Source organism: Kogia breviceps, chromosome 11 (genome assembly GCF_026419965.1).
Source record: "Kogia breviceps isolate mKogBre1 chromosome 11, mKogBre1 haplotype 1, whole genome shotgun sequence".
Taxonomy (NCBI): Eukaryota; Metazoa; Chordata; class Mammalia; order Artiodactyla; family Physeteridae; genus Kogia; species Kogia breviceps.
In genome coordinates, this window is record NC_081320.1 from 51128511 (window position 1) to 51150193 (window position 21683).

General features: G+C 37.6%; 1 protein-coding gene and 1 pseudogene across 1 annotated transcript; both read left to right on the top strand.

Moving 5' to 3' along the window:
- The first annotated feature begins 8337 nt into the window (after nt 1–8337).
- Nucleotides 8338–8983, top strand: LOC131765256 (hypoxanthine-guanine phosphoribosyltransferase pseudogene; annotated as a pseudogene).
- A 4912-nt stretch (nt 8984–13895) lies between these two features.
- TMEM17 (transmembrane protein 17) lies at nt 13896–20474 on the top strand. The gene is made up of 4 exons (XM_059079237.2): nt 13896–14242; nt 18085–18188; nt 18347–18460; nt 19399–20474. The coding sequence occupies exons 1-4, from the start codon at nt 14143–14145 to the stop codon at nt 19675–19677; spliced, it is 597 nt and encodes a 198-aa protein (XP_058935220.1). The 5' UTR covers nt 13896–14142; the 3' UTR covers nt 19678–20474.
- The last annotated feature ends 1209 nt before the right edge of the window (nt 20475–21683 follow it).

Below are 21683 nucleotides of genomic sequence, written 5' to 3' on the forward strand. Positions count from 1 at the left end.
CAGGGGTCCCAGAAGGAGAACAGAGGGAGAAAGGACCCAAGAAAATATTTGCAGAGATTATAGTCGAAAACTTCCCTAACATAGGAAAGGAAATAGCCACCCAAGTCCAGGAAGTGCAGAGAGTCCCATACAGGATAAACCCAAGGAGAAACTTGCCAAGACACACAGTAATCAAATTGGAAAAAATTATAGACAAAGAAAAATTACTGAAAGCAACAAGGGAAAAATGACAAATAACATACAAGGGAACTCCCATAAGGTTAACAGCTGATTTCTCAGCAGAAACTCTACAATCCTGAAAGGAGTGGCATGATATACTTAAAGTGATGAAAGGGAAGAACCTACAACCAAGATTACTCTACCCAGCAAGGATCTCATTAAGATTTGATGGAGAAATCAAAAGCTTTACAGAGAAGCAAAAGCTAAGAGAATTCAGCACCACCAAACCAGCTCTACAACAAGTGCTAAAGGAACTTCTCTAACTGGGAAACACAAGAGAAGAAAAGGACTACAAAAATGAACCCAAAACAGTTAAGAAAATGGTCATAGGAACATACATGTCAATAATTACCTTGAACGTGAATGGATTAAATGCTCCAACCAAAAGACACAAGCTTGCTGAATGGATACAAAAACAAGACCTGTATATATGCTGTCTACAAGAGACCCACTCCAGACCTAGGGACACATACAGACTGAAAGTGAGGGGATGGAAAAAGATATTCCATACAAATGGAAATCAGAAGAAAGCTGGAGTAGCAACATTCATATCTGATAAAATAGATTTTAAAATAAAGAATGTTACAAAAGACAAGGAAGGACACTACATAATGACCAAGGGATCAATCCAAGAAGAATATATAACAATTATAACTATATATGCACCCAACATAGGAGCACCTCAATATATAAGGCAACTGCTACCAGCTATAAAAAGGAAATCGACAGTAACACAATGATAGTGGGGGACTTTACACCTCACTTACACCAATGGACAGATCATCCAAACTGAAAATAAATAAGGAAACAGAAGCTTTAAATGACACAAAAGACCAGATAGATTTAATTGATATTTATAGGACTTTCCATCCAAAAACAGCAGATTACACTTCTCAAGTGCACACGAAACATTCTCCAGGATAAATCACATCTTGGGTCACAAATCAAGCCTCCATAAATTTAAGAAAATTGAAATCATATCAAGCATCTTTTCTGACCACAATGCTATGAGAGTAGAAATGAATTACAGGGAAAAAAACATTAAAAAAAAACAAACACATGGAGGCTAAACAATACATTACTAAATAACCAAGAGATCACTGAAGGAATCAAAGAGGAAATCAAAAAATACCTAGAGACAAATGACAATGAAAACACGATGATCCAAAACCTATGGGCTGCAGCAAAAGCAGTTCCAAGAGGGAAGTTTATAGCTATACAAGCCTACCTCAAGAAACAAGAAATATCTCATATAAACAATCTAACCTTACACCTAAAGGAACTAGAGAAAAAAGAACAAACAAAACTCAGAGTTAGCAGAAGGAAAGAAACCTAAAGATCAGAGCAGAAATAAATGAAATAGAAACAAAGAAAACAACAGCAAAGATCAATAAAACTAAAAGCTGGTTCTTTGAGATCAACAAAATTGATAAACCATTAGCCAGACTCATCAAGAAAAAGAGGGAGAGGACTCAAATCAATAAAATTAAAATGAAAAAGGAGAAGTTACAGCAAACACCACAGAAATACAAAGCATCCTAAGAGACTACTCCAAGCAACTCTATGCCAACAAAATGGACAATCTGGAAGAAATGGACAAATTCTTAGAAAGGTATAACCTTCCAAGACTGAACCAGGAAGAAAGAGAAAATATGAACAGACCAATCACAAGTAATGAAATTCAAACTGTGATTTAAAATCTTCCAACAAACAAAAGTCCAGGACAAGATGGCTTCACAGGTGAATTCTATCAAACATTTAGAGAAGGGCTAACACCCATCCTTCTCAAACTCTTCCAAAACATTGCAGAGGAAGGAACACTCCAATACTCATTCTATGAGGCCACTATCACCCTGATACCAAAACCAGAAAAAATACTACAAAAAAAGAAAATTACAGACCAATATCACTGATGAATATAGATGCAAAAATCCTCAACAAAACACTAGCAAACAGAATCCAACAACACATTAAAAGGATCATACAGCATGATCAAGTGGGATTTATCCCAGGGATGCAAGGATTCTTCAATATACACAAATCAAGCAAGGTGATACACCATATTAGCAAATTGAAGAATAAAAACCATATGATCATCTCACTAGATGCAGAAAAAGCTTTTGACAAAATTCAACACCCATTTATGATAAAAACTCTCCAGAAAGTGGGCATAGAGGGAATCTACCTCAGTATAATAAAGGCCATATATGAAAAACCCACAGCAAACATCAGTCTCAATGGTGAAAAACTGAAAGCATTTCCTCTAAGATCAGGAAGAAGACAAGGATGTCCACTCTCACCACTCTTATTCAACATAGCTTTGGAAGTCCTAGCCATTGCAGTCAGAGAAGAAAAAGAAATAAAAGGAATACAAATTGGAAAAGAAGAAGTAAAACTGTCACTGTTTGCAGATAACATGATACTATACATAGAGAATCCTAAAAATGCCACCAGAAAACTACTAGAGCTAATCAATGAATTTGGTAAAGTTGCAGGACACAAGATTAATGTACAGAAATATCTTGCATTCCTATACACTAATGATGAAATATCTGAAAGAGAAATTAAGGAAACACTCCCATTTATCACTGCAGCAAAAAGAATAAAATACCTAGGAATAAACCTACCTAGCGAGACAAAAGACTGTATGCAGAAAACTATAAGACACTGATGAAAGAAATTAAAGATGATACCAACAGATGAAGAGATATATCATGTTCTTGGATTGGAAGAATCAATATAGTGAAAATGACTATACTACCCAAAGCAATCTACAGATTCAATGCAATACCTATCAAATTACCAATGGCATTTTTTACGGAACTAGAACAAAAAATCTTAAAGTTTGTATGGAGACACAAAAGACCCCGAATAGCCAAAACAGTCTTGAGGGAAAAAAACGGAGCTGGAGGAATCAGAGTCCCTGACTTCAGACTATACTACAAAGCTACAGTAATCAAGACAATATGGTACTAGCACAAAAACAGAAACATAGATCAATGGAACAGGATAGAAAGCCCAGAGATAAACCCACGCACCTATGGTCAACTAATCTATGACAAAGGAGGCAAGGATATACAATGGAGAAAAAACAGTATCTTCAATATGTGGTTTTGGGAAAACTGGACAGCTACATGTAAAAGAATGAAATTAGAACACTCCCCAACACCATACACAAAAATAAACCCAAAATGGATCAGAGACCTAAATGTAAGACCGGATACTATAAAACTCTTGGAGGAAAACATAGGAAGAACACTCTTTGACATAAATCACAGCAAGATCTTTTTTGATCCACATGCTAGAGTAATGGAAATAAAAACAAAAATAAACAAATGGGACCTAATGAAAAAAGCTTTTTGCACAGCAAAGGAAACCATAAAGAAGATGAAAAGACAAACCTCAGAATGGGAGAAAATATTTGCAGATGAATCAACGGACAAAGAATTAAACTCCAAAATATATAAACAGCTCATGCAGCTCAATATTAAAGAAACAAACAACACAATCCAAAAATGGACAGAAGACCTAAATAGACATTTCTCCAAAGAAGACATACAGATGGCCAAGAAGCACATGAAAAGCTGCTCAACATCCCTAATTATTAGAGAAATGCAAATCAAAACTACAATGAGGTATCACCTCACGCCAGTTAGAAAGGGCTACATCAGAAAATCTACAAACAAATGCTGGAGAGGGTGTGGAGAAAAGGGAACCCTCTTGCACTGTTGGTGGGAATGTAAACTGATACAGCCACTATGGAGAACAGTATGGAGGTTCCTTAAAAAACTAAAAATAGAATTACCATATGAGCCAGCAATACCACTACTGGGCATATACCCAGAGAAAACCATAATTCAAAAAGACACATGCACCCCAATGTTCACTGCAGCACTATTTACAATAGCCAGGTCATGGAAGCAACCTAAATGCCCACTGACAGACTAATGGATAAAGAAGTTGTGGTACATATATACAATGGAACAGTACTCAGCCATAAAAAAGAACGAAATTGAGCCGTTTGTTGAGACGTGGATGGATCTAGAGACTGTCATACGGAATGAAGTAAGTCAGAAAGAGAAAAACAAATATCGTATATTAACGCATGTATGTGGAACCTAGAAAAATGGTACAGATGAACCAGTTTGCAGGGCAGAAGTTGAGACACAGATGGAGAGAACAAATGTATGGACACCAAGGGGGGAAAGCCACGGGGGGGTGGGGATGGTGGTGTGCTGAATTGGGCAATTGGGATTGACATGTATACACTGATGTGTATAAAATTGATGACTAATAAGAACCTGCTGTATAAAAAAATTAATTAAATTAAATTTAAAAAAATTTTAAAGAAACTAATACTAAACTTTCTTTGGGTTATTTGTATGGAATTATATTAATATAAATGTTTCAGACATTACATGAAATTCCTAAAAATCTTATATGTTCTGGTATAATGTTATAAGTCATAATTCAATTGACAAGGAAATTTAGGTATATCTCAGAAATAACTAAATTTCCTTGTCAATTGAATTATTATGAACTTTCATCAAATCTTTAACCGTGGTCATTTTTAAGTGTTTTGTTATTTACAGACAGTTCTGGGTGTACTCTGATGCTTTTGCAAAAATGTTCCTATAAAACGGTTTCACCGGGCTTCCCTGGTGGCGCAGTGGTTGAGAATCCGCCTGCCGATGCAGGAGACACGGGTTCGTGCCCTGGTCCGGGAAGATCCCACATGCCGCGGAGCAACTAAGCCCGTGAGCCATGGCCGCTAGGCCTGCGTGTCCGGAGCCTGTGCTCCAGGCCACAACAGTGAGAGGCCCGCATACCGCAAAAAAAAAAAAAAAAAAAAAAAAAAAAAAAAAAAAAAAAAAAAAAAAAACGGTTTCACCTTCAAGGAATTCATGGAAAAGAGTCTGACAAGTACAGGTTTCTGGTAACTGACTGTACTGCTGAACTGAATGAATAAGCATTTTCAGAACTCTAATGGAAAACTGATGAATTCATAAAAGTGCTAACAAAAGATCAAGATAAAAAAAATTAATTACATGGGACTGAGTGAACTGATGAGGATGATTATAATTTTTGTGACTTTCTCTTTTTTTATTTTTGAATAAAAAATGTGAAAAAAAAGATTAACTTACTGGTGAGGTATTATTTATAAAAATAAGTTTAAAAAAATCAAGAAAATGATAGACTTCATCTGTTTTCTTTTCTAATATCTGTACATTGGAGGAAGATGTAATGATATTCCTGGCATGTCATTTTGCCCTCTGGAACCATCAAACATTGTAGATGTGATTAGGTAGAATTATTTAAATATGGTCGTGTATCTTTACCTTTCTGGTCAATCACAATTTCTGGTTGTTGTTGTTTTAATAAAGAGTTTTTGGTTTTGTTTTTGTTTTTAAAAAAAAATTTAGTGGAGGGGGAGAAATATTTTATTACAGTCACTAAAAGGTAAGGATTAATTTCCTTTTAGAAAGGGGGACACAGTGCACATTTTACAGTGCAATATAAAAAGTATTGGGCTTCCCTGTTGGCGCAGTGGTTGAAAATCCGCCTGCCAATTCAGGAGACACGGGTTCGAGCCCTGGTCCGGGAAGATCCCACATGCCGCGGAGCAACTAAGTCCGTGCACCACAATTACTGAGCCTGCATGCCACAACTACTGAAGCCCATGCACCTAGAGCCCGTGCTCTGCAACAAGAGAAGCCACCGCAATGAGAAGCCCACACACCGCAATGAAGAATAGCCCCCGCGCACAGCAACGAAGACCCAATGCAGCCAAAAAAAAAAAAAATTATAAAAAGTATTACTAGCAGAATAATACTATCACACTAAAAATGGAACTTATTACTTATTCAGTAAAATGGCCACTTGCTCCTAATCTGTATCATAATTCACTAGACAGATCTGAGGTTTCCTTAAAGGTTTTGCTTTACTGATCTTCCCTGGGTTTGTCATTCTCATTTCCCACATAGTTTGACGCATGGAGCAGCTGCCTGCTATAGCATATGAAGAGTGCGGTAATCTAACACAAAGAAATGTCACAGAACCAAAAACCTATAATATACACAGTATTTTTAAAGGGAAAGAACTTTCTAGTAAGAATGCTCAATGGGTATGTCTTTGAAGACAAAATATTAAAGTCAGCCTTAAAATATCACTTAATATAGTAAGAAAAATTCCTTTCATGAGGTTTGACTTTCTATGTAATTCATAGCCTTGTTCTTTCTTATAAACCTTTGAAAAGTGTTGTGAATAGAATATATTATACTTGGGAATTCCAAAAGCTTTTTGTTATTCATTAACAATTTGAGGATTACAAGATTACACTTCAGGTAATTTAGAATAAGATTTTTTTAAACTGAAGTATAGTTGATTTACAATATTGTGTTAGTTTCAGGTATACAGCAAAGGGATTCAATTATTTTTTTAGATTATTTTCCATTATAGGTTATTAGAAGATATTGAATATAGTTCTCTGCATTATACAGTAAAGATTTTTTGCTTATCTATTTTATGTATAATAGTCTGTATCTGTTAATCGCATACTCCTAATTTATCCCTCCCTCCCTTTCCTCTTTGGTAACCATAAATTTGTTTTCTATGTGAGTCTGTTTCTGTTCTATATATAGATTCATTTGAATTATTTTTTAGATTCCATATATGTGACATCATATAATATTTGTCGGATTTACTTCACTTAGTATGATATTCTCTAGGACCATTCATGTTGCTGCAAATTTCATTCTTTTTTATGGCTGAGTGTATCCCACATCTTCTTTATCCATTCGTCTGTTGATGGACACTTAGTTTGTTTCCATGTCTTCGCTATTATAAATAGTGCTGCTATGAACATTGGGGTGCATGTCTTTTTGAATTAGAGTTTTCATCTTTTCCAGATATATGTCCAGATGTGGGATTGCTGGATCATATGGCAAATCTATTTTTAGTTTTTTTTGAGGAACCCCCATGCTGTTTTCCATAGTGGCTGCACCAATTTACATTCCCACCATCAATGTAGGAAGGTTTCCTTTCCTCCACACTTTCTCCAGCATTTATTGTTTATAGACTTTTTGATGATGGCCATTCTGACTGGTGTGAGGTGTTACCTCATTGTGGTTTTGATTTGCATTTCTCTAATAATTAGTGATGTTGAGCAGCTTTTCATATGCCTGTTAGCCATCTGTATGTCTTCTTTTGAGAAATGTCTATTAAGGTCTTTTGCCCATTTTTTGATTGGATTATTTGATTTTTTGATATTGAGTCATATAAGTTGTCTGTATAGAATAAGATTTTTTAAATGTGGATGCCAGGGCTTCCCTGGTGGTGCAGTGGTTGAGAATCCGCCTGCCGATGCAGGGGACATGGGTTCGTGTCCCGGTCTGGGAAGATCCTACATGCTGCGGAGCCTGCGCGTCCGGAGCCTGTGCTTCGCAACGCGAGAGGCCACAACAGTGAGAGGCCCGCGTACCGCCAAAAAAAAAAAAAAAAATGTGTATGCTGATGTGGAATCATATATAAAGATATTGTGCCCATATATAACTAACCTTTAAATTTACCTAAATTCTTATAAATATCTCACAGTTTTTGTTTGTTTGTTTGGCCATGTGGCACAGCTTGTGGGATCTTAATTCCCTGATCAGGAATTGAACCCAGCCCCTCCTCAGTAAGAGCGCAGTCCTAACCACCGAAGTACCAGGGAATTCTCACAGTTCATTTTAAGGCAATAAATTGATTAACATGTTCACTTTAAAATATTATTTCTAAACTCTTTATTAGTATCAAGTGGAAAGAATTTATACCTTTATTATAGTAAGAGGTAATTTTAAATTATTTAATAACTCACCAAATCAGTTTCTTGTCACATAGGGTAACGTTATTACCAAACAACTTTGCCTCCCGTCAAAGAGAAACAAATCATTGCACAAGGCTCAAAATTTTTGTGAAAATAAATATTTAGGAAAGTAAACCATAGATGTAATTAAATCCCAATGAAATACATTAAACAATTATTGGAGAAGTAGCTATTACTCTGACCATCAAGTTTGGTATAAGAAGTAAACAGTTTAGCCCAAACTGCCCTCAGCCGGCCTGTCAGCCGGCTCTGTTATGTCGATCTGCAGCCCCAGCATCGTGATTAGCAATAATTAACCAGCTTATGACCTAGATTTATTTTGTATACCTAATCATTATGCTGAGGATTTGGAAAAGTTGTTTATTCCTCATGGACTAATTATGCACAGGACTGAACGTCTTGCTCAAGATGTGAAGAGGAGATGGGAGGCCATCACACTGTGGCCCTCTGTGTGCTCAACGGGGGCTACAAATTCTTTGCTGACCTGCTGGATTACATCAAAGTACTGAAGAGAAATAGTGATAGATCCATTCCTATGAACGTAGATTTTATCAGACTGAAGAGCTACTGTAATGACCAGTCAATAGGCGACATAAAAGTAATTGGTGAAGATGATCTCTCAACTTTCACTGGAAAGAATGTGTTGATTGTGGAAGGTATAATTGACACTGGCAAAACAATGAAAACCTTGCTTTCCTTGGTCAAGCAGCATTGATCAAGGTTGCAAGCTTGCTGGTGATAAGGACCCCTTGAAGTGCTGGATACAGACCAGACTTTATTGGATTTGAAATTCTAGCCAAGTTTGTTGTAGGATATGCCCTTGACTATAATGAATACTTCGGGGATTTGAATCATGTTTGTGTCATTAGTGAAGCTGGAAAAGCAAAATACAAAGCCTAAGATGAGAGTTCAAGTTGAGTTTGGAAACATCTGGAGTCCCACTCAAATCACCAGTAAAATTATCAAATGTTCTAGTTCTGTGGCCAGATGCTTAGTTGAGCTTATTGCATGTAACTTCTTAGAATTTTATCTGTTTTGTATTTTAGAAATGTCAGTTGCTGCACTCCCAAACTCTTTATTTGCACTATGAGCCTATAGACTATCATTTCTTTTTGGGTGGATTGTTGTTTGACTCGTGAATGAAAAACCTCTTAAGCCACACCACTATGGAATGAAAATATTGACATTGTATATGTAAAAAACATTTAAAGAGAAGAATATATTAGTTTTTTAACTGGTATTTTACTTTTTATATATTCAGGAAAGAACAGAAGTGATTGAATATTGTTAATTATACCACTGTGTGTTCAAAAAGTAAGAAACAGTCAGTTTCATATCAGTCACAACACTTAGAAGTATCGTTATGTAGGATAAACCATATGTCCTGGAATTATTTTAGTAGGTTTCAGTAGTATTAACTGTAATTTCCCACTTGCTCAAATTATTTTGGTGAATCTTTGTCAACAGATTGATCTGTATCTTTTAAATACAGATCAGTAAGTTCCAAAAACCTACCACTTTTTGAATTCTCCAATATAAAAATCCTTAAAATAAAGGCTGTCTCTTTAAAAGAGAAAAAAAAAGAAGTAAACAGTTTAACTTTATAGGGTTATTTATTAACTTTTTTTAAACATCTTTATTGGCGTATAATTGCCTTACAATGGTGTTAGTTTCTGCTATAAAACAAAGTGAATCAGCTATATATATATATATATATATATATATATATATATATATATCACCATATCTCCTCCCTCTTGTGTGTCCCTCCCACTCTCCCTATCCCACCCCTCTAGGTGGTCACAAAGCACCGAGCTGATCTCCCTGTGCTATGTGGCTGCTTCTACAGGGTTATTTATTAATCTTGCTGGAAATGATTCCCATGATTTTGAGAATGGAGACTCCATACTTCTCTTTAGATCCTTAGTAATAGGTTTAGAATATGGGAAACCCAAATTATACTAGTCTCTTGATTCCACAGAAGTAGATTCCCTTCTTTGTTCTGCAGTATTTCACCAATGTGATTGTTTTTTATAAATATTGTGAGAATAAACTAACAAAGTAATATTTGGAAAGTTTTTCGAGCCCTTTGGACCACAATAATGGCAGGATTCTTTCCAAACTACAAGTTTTTCCTCTCAAAACCCTTCTCTAGGGGCTTCCCTGGTGGCGCAGTGGTTGAGAGTCCGCCTGCTGATGCAGGGGACACGTTCGTGCCCCGGTCCGGGAAGATCCCACATGCCATGGAGCGGCTGGGCCCGTCAGCCATGGCTGCTGAGCCTGCGCATCCGGAGCCTGTGCTGTGCAACGGGAGAGGCCACGACAGTGGAAGGCCCCACGTACCGCAAAAAAAAAAAAAAAAAAAAAAAACCTTCTCTATTTTTGTACCATCATTGCCTCTTCCTCTCTATTTTTAATAAGATTTATTTCAAACTATGAAATGCATGGTTATTGTAGGAAATTTGAATAATAAATAAAAGTTAAAATACCCATAATTCGATCAATTTTTCCTCCAAAATTTTGATGAAATAATTGCAGTCTGAAAAAGATATGTTACTTTTTTTTTTTCAATGCTAGGAAAAAGTCTTTAAAAGAATTCATGCACGCAAAAAAAAAAAAAGAATTCACTCAGGCTTTTGACAAATTTGGTTAATACTCATGGACCATTTTATGGTTAATTGCATCCACTGGGAAAGCAATAGAGGTATTGCCTCACAGATACAGTTGAATTCAGAAACTTAAATGCTAGCATGATTTCACTCCATTGTAGGTATTCTTTCTTCACAAGTATCATTTTAATAGATGTGTCAATGATAACTATCACTTATAGAAAGCCTTATTTAATGATATAATCTTTACATCAACCATAACAGTAAATTAGCACTAGCCCCACTTTACAAAACAAAGGTTTGAAAGCAACCGCATAGCTCTCAGATGAAGTGAGAATTTGACGGGATTTGAACACTGCTCTCTCTGCTTCCAAAGGCATCCTTTCCACTACAGTTCAACACCTCACCATGAATATCATAATCTGCTTAACTAGGTCCTGTGGTTGGGCATTTCAAACGCTCCCCCCACCTTTTTTTTTTTTTTTTAACTAAAATCAATAATGTTAGAAACTTTGTTTTTATGATTATTTCCCCCAAATCTGGATTAGTGTGTTAAAGGCAGGAATTTTTTTTTTTTTTTCCCCGGTACGCGGGCCTCTCACTGCTGTGGTCTCTCCCATTGTGGAGCACAGGCTCAGGACGCGCAGGCTCAGCAGCCATGGCTCACGGGCCCAGCCGCTCTGCCGCATGTGGGATCCTCCCAGACCGGGGCACGAACCCGTGACCCCTGCATCGGCAGGCGGACTCTCAACCACTGCGCCACCAGGGAAGCCCGGCAGGAATATTTTTAAGGCAATTTGTACACAGTGTTAATTGCTTTCCTCAGTGAGATTGTTCAAATTATCCATTCAGCAGAACATGAGGCTTCCTGCTCCACTGTGCTCTTTATAAAAATCTTGGTTAATTTAATAGATCAAAATTGACTCTTTGATGCTAAGTTTAAAATTGTTTTGGTTGCTATAGTTAACTGTGTTTTAATACATCAATTCTCCATTCTACAGAGTGAAGGCTGGCTAAGTCTCTGAACTAGAAATGGGAAGATAGGGGAATGGTCTTTAGACTTTTTATTCCCTTTATTCATTCAATGGTTATCTAGTTCCTATTCTAGGTCAGGCATTGTGCTAGTGTTCAGGATATAAAGATGAAAGCCCATCCCTGACCTCAAAGAGCTTGTGAACTAGCAAGAGAAACAGACATAAATAGAATGTAGTACACCGTGACCGCCACTGTGACCAAAGTAACACAGAAGAATATGCTTTGAGAAACACAGAGGAGGGCACTTAAACCAGCTTCAGGGAGGTCCTAGAAGCCATTTTGGAGGTGCTGAGGGCTGAGCTCCACCTTGAAGAGAAGTTAGCCAGCTTTTTCCTGACATCCCCAACCAGAATTAATTGCTTCCTCATCTATGTTCCTTTACTAAAATATAGTGTACTTATTTGTTTCCGCGTCTCTCGCTTGGCTGATCTTCTTGATGGGGAGGGACTATATCCCTAATTAGCCCAAGACAATGCCCCCAAATGAGTAGGAATGCAATTAACATTTGTTGAATTATTTTGAAATTCTACCCATATAGCGATTTCCTCCCATACCTTCTTCTTGACATTTATATAAATATGTGTGGTTTTTCTTTTTATTGTAAAAATAATACTGTTCACCACATACCCATCAGAATGGCTAAAAGGAAAGCATGGAAAATGACAAGTGCTGGTGACGGATTTGGAGCAACAGAAATGCTCATACATCACTGGAGGCAGTAGAAATTGGTACAGCCACTTTGGAAAAGTGGCAGTATCTATTAAAGCTGGGTTGTACCTCATAAGCCAACAACTTCATTCCTAGGAACAAGTTCAACACAAATGCTTGCATATGTTCACCACAAAGCATATTTTCACCAAAAGCAGCACTATTGATAGTAGCTCCAAACTAGAAAATACACAGATGCTCATCAGTTGTAGAATGGATAAACTTATTGTGGTATGGCCACAGCACAAGGAAAAAGAATCTACACTTAACAATATGAAGGAATTTCATAAGAATAATTTTGAGGGCAAAGAGCTAGTGTTTTTTTAAGCACTTATTGGATGATTACTTTTATATAAAGAATAAAAATAGGCAAAACTATTCTATGCTATAGAAGTCAGGAAAAGTCAGTGAGAAGTGGAGGGTTAGTCACTGTAAGGGAATAGGCATGGAGAGCTTCTGTGGGTGCTGGTAAGGTTCTGTTTCTTGATCTGGGTTTTGGTTATACCTGTATATTCAGTTTGTTCCCTTTTCTGTATATGTATTATACCTAAATAGTTGTTTTTTAAATATGTCTTATTTGAGAGAAAGCTGGAAAATACATAATGTTTAAAAATTTTTAAATCATCCACAATCTACTACCTAGAAATTACTATTAACATTTCGGATTATTTCCTTCTAGTCTTTTTTTGAAGCCGCAGTGCTCCCTTCTCTGCTTCCCACATATTTACACACACATTTTACTAAATTAGGTTCATTCCTATTTAGTTTTACTTCTGGTTTTTTATTTTTACTTAAAGTTAATCCATATTATCAAATATTCGGGGCTTCCCTGCTGGCGCAGTGGTTAAGAATATGCCTGCCAATGCAGGGGACATGGGTTCTATCCCTGGTCCGGGAAGATCCCACATGCCTCGCAGCAACTAAGCCTGTGTGCCACAACTACTGAGCCTGTGCTCTAAAGCCTGCGAGCCACAACTGCTGAAGCCCACGTGCCTAGACCCCGTGCTCTGCAACAAGAGAAGCCACCGCAATGAAAAGACTGCGTGCAGCAACGAAGACACAACGCAGACAAAAAAAAAAAAAAAAAAAAAAAATTCGTTGCAGGCATGTTTTTAAACTGCTGCAATGTATTCCATCAAATATATTTATGCAATATATGGTGTGTATATATAAAATATTCCTAATATATAATCATAAATTCCTGTAAGAGTTATGTGGGTGTGGCATGTATATATATGAAATACTCCTAGTATATAATAACATATATTCTAGAAGAGAGTATGTGTGTGTGTGTGTATACATACACACACACACAAACACGTATAAGCTACTGGGTCATGAACGTTCTCTAAGCTCTGCCTTCATTCTACATTTCCTTCCAGAAAGGTTGCATTCCACTGGCAAGGTTATTAGAGCTCCTTGTATCACAGTCCAACCCCAGGTCATTTATTATTTTTTTTATTCGTTGTTAAAGTGGTGTAGCTTAAAACAGGACTAAGGAATCCGCGGTTTTGCACCAGGCTAGGCGCTCCGCAGGAACGCGTTCCCCCGCACTCCTCTCCCTTCCAGGGAGCCCCACGCCTCGGCCGTGCAGTGCGGCCGCGCGTGCGCCCGGGCCCCCAGCACCCTCGCCGCCCGGTTGCCGTGGGAACCTCAGAGCACCACAGCGCCCGAAGACGCAGCAGTGAGCAGTACCAAGGCCAGAGCATGGAGCTGCCAGATCCGGTCCGCCAGAGGCTGGGAAACTTCAGCCGGACCGTGTTCAGCGACTCCAGCCGGACCGGGCCGGAGTATAACGAGGGTCCGGGTGAGTGGCGGAGGCCCAGCGCAGGGCGTGTGGCCCTCGGAAGACCTGGCGCGAGTTTTGGAGCGGCCAGATTTTGCCCAGACCTAAGATGGCGGTTTCGCCTTCATCTGGTTCACCGCAGTGCGGGAAACTCCTTGGAGGAGGGGCCAGGCCGAGGGATGGGGCCGAGATGGGGACCAGATACCCCGGCCCAGTAACCCAGCGGGTTCCGGGTTGATAGTGCTGCGGCCTGGCCAGCTAATTGCAAGCGGGGTGGCTGAGGTGGCGCCGGCCTTCCTCAAAAAAAGAATATAAAAGCCGCCTTCGCAGCCCGCGTCCGGTCCCTTGCCCTCCGAGAAGGCTGAGAAGGCCGACTTTGCTTTTCCTTTATGGCATTCGCCCTGGCTTTTCTGGCCAGGGTGGAGTGGAAACAGCCCAAGCAATCTCCTCTTTCCACTTACTATCCCCTACCCCAGTAAAATATCTTTTCCTTTTCTCCTTTCCTAGCAGAACAAGTACTTTCCACCACAAGTCCATTTTCTGGCAGAAGACATGGAAAGAAGTTTTATTTTAAATGCTATCCAATCCAGAGTGGCACCTGCCACTCTAGCAACGCCTTCAACAAAACTGGCACTCTCCCTGCCTTCTCCTTCCCATCCCCTATTTATACCTCTTGCCCTAAATCAAGTAACAAAATACCACGATGCTACACTCAACATGACAAGTGACAATGCAGTTTTCTGCAGAACAGTTTCCCTCTTTTAAATCATGATAGACAACATACTGTCAACCAAACCCACGCAGCTTTTATCACTGAACTGTGCTGGGAAATAGAAATCTTTTCCTTGCTTGGTTTAGGGATTTTTTAAAGGGGGCAAAGAAAAGTCATTTGCCATCATTTCAATTTTTCACCCTTATTACTTGCCTGTCCTCTCAATTTAGGTCTGGTCTTGATTTAGGATGTACAGAGAAAAACATAATGTGAAAAATTAGGTTATTACGTTTTTGATTCTAAAGCCAAGGCACTAAAATCTGATGATGTAAAGTATCAGGGGTTTTCTGTAAAGGGCCAGATAGTAAATATTTTAGACCTTGCAGGCCATAGGTCTCTGTGGCAGTCATAGGTAATGGTAATTAAATAGACATGGCAGTGTTCCAATAAAACTTTATTTATGGACATTAAAGTTTGAATTTCATGATTTTCAGTGTCACAAAATATTATTATTCTTTGATATTTTTTCCTCAACCATTTAAAAATGTGAAAAAACATTTTTAGCTCACTTGCTATACAAAAACAGGCAGCTGGCTGGTAGTTTGCCCACCCCTGATTTATATTACATAATGTTTTAATTTAAATTCCGTTTACAGAAGTCAACTTGTACTCTTGCAGAATTTAGTAAATTCATGTCTTATGCTTTCAAGGTTAATTTACATATTAACTTGATTTTCAACTGCATGATGGTAAGTTTGATCTGCTGAAATATAGACATAGCATAACTCTTTTTTTTTTTTTTTTGCGGTACGCCGGCCTCTCACTGTTATGTCCTCTCCCGTTGCGGAGCACAGGCTCCGGACGCACAGGCTCAGCGGCCATGGCTCACGGGCCCAGCCACTCCACGGCATGTGGGATATTCCCGGACCGGGTCACGAACCCCTGTCCCCTGCATCGGCAGGGGGATTCTCAACCACTGCGCCACCAGGGAAGCCCTAGACATAGCATAACTCCTAAGATGCTCATGTACAAAATTCTTAACATAAAAACTTCTTTGCAAAATTTGACTACAGTGTTTGCTCTAAAGGTATTAAAATTTTCAGCTTAACTAATTTACCACTATTTTTCCAAATTTTCTTCCTTATGGATCTGAATTAGGTTTGATTATTTGTACTGTAATTGCAAGCGTGTATTATGACCGCAGCTAACCAAGAGTTATACTACTGTTATGAGAAAATCCTAGGCAAGTGAGTTACCTTCAGATTTAACAGACTGTAAGAATGCATTCCTTTATCAGTGGTAATTTAATAAATGGGTGCAAGCAAAAGTAGACATAATAATCAGGGAATAATATTCTTGGAGCTAAAGGAAAAACCTTGCTGTGAGAGACCATGACTATCTTATATTTTAAAACTGTTAAATGATAGCTATAAAATACTCAGATGTGGAGAAAAAGACATAAAAATCTGTTTTTAAGAAATTTATTTTAGGGGCTTCCCTGGTGGTGCAGTGATTAAGAATCTGCCTGCCAATTCAGGGGACACAGGTTCGAGCCTTGGTCCGGGAAGATCCCACATGCCACAGAGCAGCTAAACCCGTGTGCCACAACTACTGAGCCTGTGCTCTAGAGCCCACGAGCCACAACTACTGAGCCAGTGTGCCACAGCTACTGAAGCCCACGCGCCTAGAGCGAGAGCTCTGCAACAAGAGAAGCCACCGCAATCAGAAGCCTGCACACCGTAACCAAGAGTAGCCCCCACTAGCCACAACTAGAGAAAGCCCACGCACAGCAACGAAGACCCAACACAGCCAAAAATACATAAATAAATAAATTAATTTAAAAAAATATTTATTTTAGAGCCTTTGTAAATTCTTTCATTTAGAGCAGTGGATTTCAAAATATATATCTGCTCTTAAATTGTTGGAATTTAGTCAAATTTAGGATGCATTTGTAGGGCCCAATTTTAAAAATCAAATTCTTAATTTAGGACCCTTCTCCTTTATATGAAAGCAAAAGGTACTATGTAATTAGCCTTAGATAAATGAAACTCATGTATCATGAATGGCTACACTGGTAATGCGCTTATAATAGTATGTTTTCATTCATTCATTAATGAATTAATTCATTCTTTCTGCTTATGCATATTTGGTATTTTCCATGTGTAAAGCAAGATGCTAGGTTCTATGAGGGCCTCAAATTTGGGTAGAATGTGGTCTGTGCTTACAATGAGCCTGTGTATAAGTAAAAGAGAAGGAAAAAGGACTCATTTATTGATTGCCTACTAAGTGCCAGGCATAGTGCTAGGGTGAAGTAATTTATATTATCTTTAATCCTCACAAGCAACCTGTGAGGTAATTTTAATGTTACTGTTCTACAGGTGAATAAATTAAAGCTCAAAGAGGTTAAATAATTTATTCCAAGTCTGGCATCTAGAGTTCTGAGGGAGTTTGGGGAGCTCCGAGTTTACCTGGACTCCAGAGCTCATTGTCTCTTCAGTAACCAGATTGTGTCTCAAGTGAGGGGAGTGTGGCTCTTTGCTAACATTTCTTACACACAGTTTAGAGTGATAAGTACCTAGAGGGGAAAGAGATTTCTGCTGGAGTGGGGGAATGGGATCAAGAAAGGATTTATGGGAAAAGTGGCATTGAATTGGATATGAATGAACAGGTGGGATTAGGATATGCTGAAAAGGGGTTTCTGTTTAATTATAATTTGGGGAGATTAGATTTTGCATGAGATTAGTTTATATTTGAGAGATTAGTTGTTATGTATTTTATGTGTTCATTTCATAGGCTCTTTATACAGAACTCTACAAAGGAGGTAATGATTATTACCGTTATCTGTTCAATAGGATTCATATTGATATTCCACATTTAATTTATACCAGTAGTATGCAAAAAAGTCAGCAGACTGTAATGGGAAGATGATAAAGTAATTGAAAAGTATGAAACATATCTCCAAGTAGCCAACATGGGAACTAAATAGTATTATGATGACTATTTCCTTTCACTGTCAGTGATTATAAATAGGCTTAAAATTCAGAGTTTCATTAAGCTGATACTATGGTTATTAATTCTAAGGAACTAAAGGACGTATAGGGCAGAGACTAGGGTTAAGAGTTTGTTCCTTTTCTCTTTCTCTCTTCCGTAGATAATGAAATGGTTTCCAGTTTGGCACTGCAGATGTCACTTTATTTTAACACTTATTTTTTCCCATTTTGGTGGGTGAGCAGCATTATGATGCTTCAGATGAAGGTAAATCTACACTTTACTACTTCTGCTGAGGTCTCTTCTGTCGTCCTTGGCATTGTTACATTGTCAATAAAATTAAAGTTCTTCATATTTTTTTTAAATCTCAGGTCAGTCTTACTATATGTGAGATTTTATGAACATGTTTATTTTTGTTTTTTTAGTATTCAATCTTGCCTGATTACTACAAATTCATTGTGGTCACCGTTATCATCCTAATAACCTTAATTGAAGCTATCAGGTTGTATCTAGGCTACATGGGGAACCTGCAGGAGAAGGTAGGCTCTTCTTTCCTTTCTCTCAGTGCTACACATAAATGCAGTAAGATTTTCCTAACAAGGAAAAGGCAGTGAGATGTGGTAGAAGGAGCAAAGGCCTGTAGTTAAGGCCTACCTCCAACTTCACCACATCTGTCACTGTGGTCTGTTTGCTAAATCTCTTGAGCCTTGGTTTCATCACATATAAAATTGGGGAAATATTTACTTCACAGGTTTGTTAGGCTTAAGTAATTTATATTAAGTACCTGAACATAGTAAACACTTAAGAAGTGATAGTTTTCCCTCTTCTCACCAGTCTTGAAAAATACTTGGTCAATTAAACATGATTATTTAGATCCTGAATAAGAGAATGGGGGAAAATGATAAACTCATTTCCTCTGCAAGGCTCATGTTTTCTGAATCATCATGCTGCCTAAGCATTTACAGTTACCAGAATTTAGGGATAATCCTAAAGATTTCTGTGTTCTTTCAGGCCCTTCATAAGGGCCTGTCCCAGCCTGTCCCACTGTATTTCTTGCTTTTTCCTAATCCAGGCATCCATTCCAGGTGATGTGTTGTTTCCCAGTCATACTCATTCCACATCTTTGCTTACTTAAGTTCTTGCCTCTTCCTCCTTCTTCCCAACTTGAAAAGCCTACCTCCTTGAATTCTGTCTTTTACCTACCCTACTTACCCTCTTGTCTTATTTCTTGTAGCATTTAGTCTATAATGCTAAGTGGTGCATTTCATTATTCACTATAGGACTGTCACATAAGTAAGTTTTCTCTTCCGGTCTAGACTAAGTTTTCTGAGGACAAGGACCATGTTGTACTTCTTTTGATTTACTGAGCTCAAAATGTATGTTCACAGTAGTGCCATCAAGTAGTATCACTTGCTTATTGATACAAACAGAAGACTGTACTTCACTGATCTGATACTCATCATGTGTGTCATTGCAGGTTCCTGAGTTGGCTGGCTTTTGGCTTTTGAGCCTTCTATTGCAGTTGCCTTTAATTCTGTTCTTGCTCTTTAATGAAGGCCTAACGAATCTGCCCTTGGAAAAAGCAGTACATATCATCTTCACTATATTCCTTACTTTCCAAGTTGTTTCAGCATTTCTTACCCTAAGGAAAATGGTAAATCAGTTGGCAACTCGTTTCCACCTCCAAGACTTTGACCAGCTCTCTATGAGCAGAGGAGACATGAGAAGAGTGAGATCCTGTATAGAAGAGATTTGACCCAGTGCTGTTGAGTGAAAATCTGAAAGATCATTCTAGAAAACTGCAGGAATTAGGAAAACACCTGAGGGCTAGCACGAGAAAAAGGATAAAGCAAATGTTTTGAACTGTATGCTCTCTGTGTCTGAAATTCCAAGGTTGGGGGCAATGATAAGACTATTTGTACATCACATGAAAACAGTAAATCAACCCTAAAACCTACGTGTTGTCTACCTGATGTCAAATATCTGAATATTTTTGTTGTTGTTGACTTTTTCAGGTGTGTAAAAACCTGTATTGGTGGAATTACATCTTTATTGTAATATTTCTAGTTAGTACCTATAACTAGAAATGTGTATATTTCTTTTAATCTTGTTGTCTATCTGTGTGTTGGCAGTATGTCTGAAGCACGTGGAAATGCTTGTCAGTATTCTGATGTATTAGACTACATTTGTAAACTAAGACACCAAATTTTCATGTCTGCTAGGGTCTTAGCTGTTATACTGAGGTTAAGAAGAAAACAGGTGGATTATCATGCTATTTAGGAAATGTTTTTATTCTAAAATTGTTACTTTCATAAAACTGTGTTCAGGGACTTCCCTGGCAGTTTGGTGGTTAAGACTTCGCCTTCCAGTGCAGGGGATGCAGGTTTGATCCCTGGTTGGGGAGCTAAGATCCCACATGCCTCACGGCCAAAAAACTAAAACATGAAACAGAAGCAATATTGTAACAAATTCAATAAAGACTTTAAAAATGGTCCACATCAAAAAAATCTTCCAAAAAAATAAGTAAGTAGATAAATAAAACTGTGTTTGGTATTTATGGTGGTGGTATGTAAAATGTCTTTACAATAAGGTATAAAATATTTATGTTAAAGTATCTGTAGGAATCATTCCTGTCTTGTACAGTTCTTTTGGGCTGTCGGTCTGTTATTTTTATTACAGAGTTTGCTTGGGTGTATCTGAACATTATTTTTAAGTGACTATTGGATTGTCTTAAGGGATATAATGTTTTCTTTCCTATAGAGAAATGTGCCTTTATAAGTAATGTATTTACTGAGAGATAGTTGTAGCTACCTTAAAAATCATTCTTTCTAATCTTCTTGTTCTGTAATTCATGCTTATTTTAGGATTTCCATGCTGTGCCTTATACATTCTTATATTACTTAATTTTTGAAACTTTTTTTATTTCCCACTCTTAATCACACCTGACCAGTCTACTTATGCTCTTTCTATTATTATATATAAAGTTCAGTCAAATTTTTCTACCCCCATGCACTGGCTGATTAGCCTTTCCCCTGTACCAAAGCTGTCACTAGGTATATTCCAATAATTTGAAATTCAAAATAGAATTCTTTTTGGATAGTTTACTAAAACATATTTGTTGCGTCTGTTTCCAGATAGGAATAGATAGGTGAGTTTATAAGAAAATATAAAATAAGAACACTAAATCTACATAGCAGATAAATTAAGGGGATGATCAAGAAAGAATTTTCTATTTCACAATTGTTTCCAGAGTTTTATTTTAAATATCAGAGCCTCTGAAACATTTAGACTTTAATTTAGGGTTAAAAGAGTAATCACTAAAATGTTAAGAGTGATAATCAAAAATTTTAACAACTATAAAAATTGGGGGAAAATGTATTCAATTTATTAAAATTAAAAAAAAATTTTGCTCTAATAGACATATTGCTTAAAATACAGATATAATAAGGATGGGAAAAAAGAAACTAAGAAAATCCATTGAGAACATGACCAAGTTATTTGTTTTTTGTCTGAACAATAAAACCATGATTTTGTGTTAGGCTGAACCAATATTTTTTTTTGGAGTATAGCTGGTTCCCTATGTAAGCACACGAAAATCGAGATAGATATTTCCATGTCAGCACATTTGGAGTTTAGGCAGACCTTATTTTTATTTTATTTGAATAAGTTTGCCCATCTTTAATTCCAATTACATCTTCCTCTTCAGGGTTCACAGCACTGTTCTGAAGTTTTCTAGTTAGGACGTTGAGCTTCACAAACACT